This window comes from Raphanus sativus, chromosome 6 (genome assembly GCF_000801105.2).
Source record: "Raphanus sativus cultivar WK10039 chromosome 6, ASM80110v3, whole genome shotgun sequence".
Classification (NCBI taxonomy): domain Eukaryota; kingdom Viridiplantae; phylum Streptophyta; class Magnoliopsida; order Brassicales; family Brassicaceae; genus Raphanus; species Raphanus sativus.
The window spans coordinates 22514913-22522304 of record NC_079516.1 but is presented as its reverse complement, the minus strand read 5'-3'; the positions used below and the strand labels follow the sequence as shown (position 1 = coordinate 22522304).

General features: G+C 48.2%; 1 protein-coding gene across 1 annotated transcript; it reads left to right on the top strand.

The window, feature by feature from the left end:
* Nucleotides 1-417: 417 nt before the first annotated feature.
* LOC130496707 (uncharacterized) lies at nt 418-5085 on the top strand. The gene is made up of 3 exons (XM_056989017.1): nt 418-3827; nt 3906-4312; nt 4375-5085. The coding sequence occupies exons 1-3, from the start codon at nt 3122-3124 to the stop codon at nt 4942-4944; spliced, it is 1683 nt and encodes a 560-aa protein (XP_056844997.1). The 5' UTR covers nt 418-3121; the 3' UTR covers nt 4945-5085.
* Nucleotides 5086-7392: the final 2307 nt, after the last annotated feature.

Here is a 7392-nt window from a genome sequence, read left to right as displayed (position 1 = left end):
GATCTGTGTGTGAAGTATGCTTCTTCAAAGGATCTCTCTGCTGGGATCCTTAGAACTCTCTTCTTGAAGTTTTCCAACTCCTTTGCATTAGCCTCTCTTTTATAGTGCTTAGGAACCTTCTCTTTCCTTTTCCTTAGGGTTCTCTTCGCACTTTCCTTTTCTATCTCCATAGACTCTAATGTATCCTCAACCTCTTCTGGTGGGTTTTCTATAGGTTTGGGTCGGGGTCTGAGTGCATTGAGTAGGGCTACATCTATCTTTGGTAGCTGCACTCGGGGTTTAGTGGTTGCACATCGATCGATGTCGGATTAATCATGTCGATCGATGGGGGTCTCGGGTTGTCGATCGATTTCGTCTTCGTAGGATCGATCGGTGAAAGGGTGGAGTGGGTTAGGGTGTCTCGCTGCAAACTCTGCATGTGTCATAGTCTGGACTGGTTTGCTCGTAGTCGTAGACTTCGTGGACTCTGTTGATCGATGTGGTGACTCAAACATCGACCGATAGTCATTTTCCCATGTCGATCGATGACTATCGTCTGGCGTCGGTTAACACCAGTGAGAACTACTGATTTATATGGAGCTCTCTACTTCAAAGTCTCCCTCTTGAAGTTTCTCATGTTCATGCACTTGCCAGAAATCATCCACTGTGATGGCATTGATGTGGTGTCTGATGAGATCTTCCTCTCTCCCTTTGATCAAGGCTTCTTGCCTCCTAATAGCTTCTGCTGTCTGAATCACTTGTGTCTCCAACTTCTTCATGAGTGGTCAAGGTGTCAAACTTTGCATTCAGGCTATTGTATTCAGCATCTATCTTTCCATTGAAATCCACAGTAAACTTCTGCTGACCCTCTAGAACTAAATCAAGCATGGCTTCAATTTTTCTCTCTTGAGTAGATGGTAGTAGATTTTGGTAGAAAGAATTGTTGAGATTCTTATTGTTGTTGTAGTTGCTGTTGCTGAATGGCTTCTGATATTGTGAATTCTGGTTGTAGTTGCTCTTCTGACTGTTGCCATAGAAGTTTCTGTTTCCACTCTGATTTCCAAATCTCTGGAATCCTCCTCTGTAATTCACTTCTTCCTCTTCATATCTCTCCTCATCAGTCTCTATAGATTCTACTTCTTCAGCAAAGCTAACATGCTTTCTTAGAAGCTTTATTAACATTATCTAATTTGGCTCTCATATCGTCCAACTGCTCTTTTCCAATGGCATTGGCCGATTTTCTCCTCTCATAATCAGTGTTCTTGGTGTTTTTGCTAGTTGCCAAGTTCTCAATAAGTCTCACAGCCTCTTCTGGATTTCTGGTGTTGAAGTTTTCTTCACTAGCTGTTTCTAGTGCTGTCTGATAGGTCAGATCTAAACCTCTAAAGAAAATGATGACGAGTTGCACTTCATTGAACCCGTGGTGTGGACAATCTCTCTGATAGGACTTGAAACGAACCCAACAATGTCTGAAAGGCTATGTAAGCTTCTGCATGAATGTAGCAATCTTGCTCTTTAGATCTTTTGCGCATGTTTCATCAAAGAAATTAATCAAGAAGGAATTCTTGATATCATCCGAGGACGTAATAGATCCTGGTTGTGGGAACCGAAATTCGCACTGTCGATTTTAGTCAAGTTTAAACGTAGGAAAACTAAGTTGACCTAGGTTTTTCCGAGGATCCCGGCTATCTGCTGGGCCACGCACGACGAAGTTAATACGAGTTTAGTTTGGGAATAAATGCGTAAAATAAAGAGAGCAAAAGAAAGAATCTTATTTCCGAATTTGCGGAGAGCGTTTGAACAAGAGGTCGAGATCTCGGCCGCAAGAGCTGTCGATCGTCACTAGTCTCAAAACCTAGATCTAACCTAGTTGAGTCGCAGCTCGCTAAAAAGGAAATAAAAGCCTAAGTTCTAAGTTGCTCTAGATTGGTTTCTTTCTTCTGATTTCGGATCCCCTTCCTCTGCTCCTAGCCTTGCTTATATACTCCCATATGACGGTCTATTCTTGATGGGCTGAGTCTGCCGCGAGCTGGGCTTTTTCCATTTTCGTCGGCCTTCGTGTTTATCGGGAAAGTTGACATTTATCCTTTCGGAAATTTGACATTTATCATTTCGGAAGTTTAACATTTATCTTGTTATGTGAAGATAATTGTAAACCGTCGTATCTATCTTTTAGAAAATCGTAAATGGGCCGTCCGATCGGGTTTGGTCCCTTTCGGGCCGTCTTCCGGACTTCCGTTGTTTTCTATGATTTCTTTGAAAGAATGCTCCTACTTGGATGTCGAGTCTTTCGGAAGATCTTCGATCCATTGCTGAGGCGAATGGTGTTTTAAGATAACCATCACCATTTTATACGAAGTCTTTCTGTCCGTTGACGTCTTACGGGTTCTCCGAAATCTTGGAGCAGGAAAAGGAGTTTTGTTTGCGGGATCTCGGAAAGTCGCAAAACACGGATTTCTGGCCACCCGGGGGCCTAGAACTTACGCACGAAGACTAGCCGTCCGACGACCCGAGCCAGCACGGGGCTAGCCGCCCTGCGACCACGGCCCGCACAGGCGCTAGCCACCGGCGGCTATGGCCAGCACGGGGACTAGCCGCCCAGCGGCCACGGCCAGCACGGAAGCTAGCCGCCCGGCGACCACGGCCAGCACGGGGGCTAGCCGCCCGGCGGCCACGGCCGCGACGGAGTCGGCTGCTCGGTTCCTTCGGCTTGTGCGTGTTTTTACGTTCTTTTTAGTTTTCCGTAGGTTTTTCCTCGGCTAGAAAACGTTTCTAGCTGTTGATTTCGAGATGATTAATCTCGAACTTAATATTTTTCCAAGGTTTCCCGATTAACAGTTAGTCTCTCGAGGTTGCTCTAACATTTCATGTTTTTCCGAGACTTTCGGACATCGATTTCGTCTTGACCGATTTTGACCCCAACAGTTAGCCCCCCAGCTAGCTAGTAGCCGTAGGGTTTGTAGGTCCTAGCTTGCGGTATGGTTCGTGAGGAAAGTATGGAGACGAAATCGTGTCGAAGGTCGGGGTGAATAGTCAAATCCTTGCATATAAAGACTTGTGAATTCTTTACCATTCTTATTTCACCCAAGAATCTTAAGTTAATCTCTCTCTTGCAAATTCTCTCTCTACCTTTAAGAAAAGAATGACTTCAAGATCAAAATCCTCGAGGAGGCAGTCTCACTCGTCTTCGGATAGTTTCCATGCCGAGGAGAAAGTTCCGAAACCCGAGGTTCCAAAGATTGACAGGAGCGCGTATTGCGACGCCGTCTTCGGTTCTGATGCTCCCCTTCCCGTGATCCCGATTCCCCGGCGACCTCTGAGGGCGCGTAAGGAAACTGACTCGCCGAGCGAAGTATCCCCTGAATATCTCGGAACTCTTCGAGAGTTTTATGAGGTTCCGAAGGGAGTCATGTTTCGCATTCCTCGTGGGAATGAGAGTTCGGAGCATCCTCCGAAGGGTTACTTTACTTGCTACGAGGCGTTCCTGACGCAATGCCGACTGTGGTTCCCAATCTTTGGGGTCATTGTTCAGGCTCTCGATCGTTTCGGAATCGTAATCAGCCAGCTGAACGTGCCGGCTTTGGAAAGCTGGCTTGGCGTTGTGATTTTGAGTTACGAGTTAGGGATGGACCTTAGCCCTGCTGACTTCGAAGGGTTGTGGAACTCCAAGACGACGAGCATCAATGGAGTATACTCCATGAAGGCGAGGACTGATTTTTCGGTAATCCATGGAGTCACCTCGCACGCCAAGGATTACGTTGACCGTTTCTTTTTCGTGAGGATAGATGGAAAGTATGTCAAGGAAGGCTTTCTCCACCTATTCCTGACGGACTGGTTGTACCAACGAGGTAAGATTGTCACATCCCCTATCTTAGAATCCGAAAAGCGAGTACTGAACGTGTGTGTTTTTTTTTTTTTTTGTTCAGAGAACAGGTGTCTCGCGCATGTTCCTTCCGATTTTTCGACCAAGAGAGACATTTTTAGGACAATGCCTTGTTCCTGGAACTCCTTTACTCTTGACCGGATTCGAGGGGCGGTCACGCTTCACCGATCGCAAGGCGGTACGCGGCCCTGTGTCAATGATGGATCCTACGTTTTTGCCCCTTCAAGGCGGAGGCGGAGATCTCGGAAGGATAAAAGGATTGCTTTCGAGGCCTCGTCGGGAAATGGTGAGCTGCCGAGATACGATCCTGACTCCACTACAGAGAATCATGTTGTTCCTCCCCCGGGTGACTTCTTTGATGAACTCCCTCCGGCGTTTTCCCGCGACGAGTCTTTGGACAACGAGGAGAGGGACAAGGTGACTGCGGAGGGTGCTCGCTTGGTCAACGAGGTTTGTTTTCGAAACTTGAGTAAATCCCCTTTTCTTTTTATTTGACCTCGACTTCTTTGCAGGCCGTGAGAGTGTGGAACGCATCGATCGATGGAAGTTTCCGTACTGCCCGGCTGGCCTGTTTCAAAGCGGAGGAAACGGAAAGGGAATTCGCCAAGTATCGGTTGGCGGTGGAGGAGCAAAAACGCCGGCAAGCCGAGGTCCAGGCTCGAGCCCTCGTTCGTGCGGAAAGGAGCGGGCGGAGAAGAGCTGCCGCCGAGCTGAATCGAAGGACCGAAATTTTCTCTACCGAATTCGAAGCGTACAAAGAGGCTCAGGACTTTGTAGGCGATTTTCGAGAGTGTCGTGGTTCGGTTGGTACTCTACACAAGATGCAGCGTGAGGGTTTCTCTCTTTCCGGCGAACTTGCTGCGATGGATGGCTCGATGAGAATATGCGCTAACGCTGAATCCTTTGTTCCTCCGATCGAAGGGAGAATTCGAGAGTTGTGGAATCCTATCCAAGTCTCGGAAGATACGGCGGATGTAGGCGTGGGTTTGAATGCAGGCGACAGGGGTGAAGAGGTCGACCAGCCCGACTCCTCGTTTGGAATATCTCTAACCGATTGTTATGCATTCGATTATAATTTGTGATAGGCCAAGTGTGGCTGTTTGTATGTATGTGTTGTGACCCTTAGGAGGTCGCGTGACTTTGTGTTTCTCGGGATTGGTCGTTGGTGGCTTTTGAATCCCTGCTATGAATGCTTTTATGAATTCTGCGTTTTGATTTATACTTTCGTCAAGTGTAGAGGGTTTAAATACGTGCAGTCACTTCGTATTCAATCTCTTTTTTTTTGTCGCTTGATCCGTAGGTTACTTTGTAGCGAACGTTAGGTTTGTAAGCGATAAGAGGCAAATTTTGGAATCTCGTATTCTGGATACTTATGCCTATGAGATGTCTTAGATACCAGCAAGACCGGGTTTAGGGCAAGACCTAGGTCTACTTTCGCACTGAAGCTGTGCGATGACAAATCGGCTTTCGTTTTGCCTGTTTACGATTTCGACCTGACTCGTACCGTTTTAGAATCTGCGAAGTGCTTATCGGCTTATATGATTCGTTTGGATACGAGTTGAGCTACTTCCTTTACGAAGAGCTAACCAAAATTTGGATTTTTTTGTATTTTTGCGGGAGTACAAGAATGTTTGTCCCCATCTTCCCCCCCCCCCTTTTGGTGAGGGGGATAGCTGAACTCGTCGGGTTGCGACGAGCTGCCTACGTACCTCTTGCGAGGATCAAGCCATCTCGTAGTTCTGTTTCTATCGCGGTTGCTATTACTCCACGATTTCCGGCGCCTTGACTGTTTCAGCTAAGTCGATGGTCGCGTTGGGAGTTAGATCATCCGTTCTTTCGGCGATGGACTCGAGGATTTTCCCGCTATCCTGAGTTGTGGCCTGTTCGGACAAATCCGCGCTGTTCTTTGCTGAGTTCTCGGAGATACTCAGATGCTTCTTAGTTCGCTTCGGGTTAGCTACTGGGGCGTTCCGATTGCTGCGCAATTTATGTTCGGCCAGGAAGCAGAGTCGCGACTGTTTTTGGCTTCCCCAGATTACCGCCGTTCCAGTCGGTGTTGGAAACTTGACGCTGAGATGGTAAGTGGACGGGACTGCCTTCATGGCGTTTATCCAAGGAGTTCCCATTATGGCGTTATAGATAGCCGGGTTATCCACTACCGCGAATTCGACGATCTTCGTGACTTCTTTAGCCATGACCGGGAGTCTAAATTTTTCCGAGGGTCATGGACGTGACGCCCGAGAATCCAGTCAACGGTCTTGGTTCTGGGATGACTTCTCCGAGGGGTATGTTCATCCTCTGCAGAGTGTCGCGGAACATGATGTTGACCGTGCTTCCTGTGTCGATGAGGATGCGGCCGACTTCGAGATCCTGAATCACCATGTCGATGACCAGAGGATCGTAGTGGGGTTTATCGAGTCCGGCCGTATCCTGTTCCTCGAAGATGATTGCGTGATTGGGAACGTCGTCCTCTGGACACCATCCGGGGCTTGTTTCGGCCCTCCGTCTATAGGCTTTGATCGACGAAACGGAGTCCTGGTAAAAATGTGATCCTCCGATGATCATGTTGATCCTTTGGCGGTTGTTGTTGTTTCCTTCGCCGTCTTGTCTTCGTGCGCGTTTTTCGCCCGATTGAGTTCCAGGAGCGTTATTCTCGGGATTGGCTCCGTCGGTCTTTGGCGGACGGTCAAAATCTAGGAGCAGGTCTTTCACGCTCCTGACCGTTGCTAGTTCGCCGGCAAGCAGCTTCGTAATAAGTCTAGCGCCAAGGACTTTGCAGCTGGCGGTGGAGTGACCTCTCGTCTGATGGAACTCGCAGCTGGAATTGTCCTTGTTAGAGTTTCGCGTCCAAGTGTTTCTGGCGGTTCTTCCTTGTTCGGAATTGACGGCGTAGTTATGTTCGCCTTGGACGTCTTCCCCTTCGTGATGGACGTACTTGTCGTTACGAGAGGTTTTCTTCTTGCCGGACGCTTTCTGTGGTCCATGCTTTTGCGCTGGGACTTTCATCTCTTCTTCCATGATGATGAAATCCGTCGCCTTGTGGAGAGTGTCCTGGATGGTGCGTGGTCTCTCTAAAGAAATCCATTTTCGGAATTTCGATTTGTACCAGAGGTTTTTTCTCAGGGCGTCGATGGCGACCCTGTCGCTGAGGCCTGTTACCCTGGACATCACGAGTTTGAACCTCCTTGTAGTCTCGGAGCGGTTCATCTTCCTTTTGAATTAGACTCCAAAGGTCTACGTCGGAAGTTTCCCTGTCCATGAATATGGAGAATTGCTTCAGAAAAGCTGAAGCAAGCTGGCGGAAACTTCCGATGGAGTTTCTTTTCAAGTGTGAGAACCACTCGAGCGCAGCACCTCTGAGGTTCTCGACGAATAGGAGACAGCAGCCGACGTCCTTTTCCCGCTCCGGAAGTTTAGACCTCGCCATCGCAATCTGGAAGGACTGCAGATGTGCCTTCGGATCTGTGGTTCCGTCGTAGGTGGGAAGCTTTATTTTCCCGGGATCTGAGACTCGTGCGTCCGTGATTCGA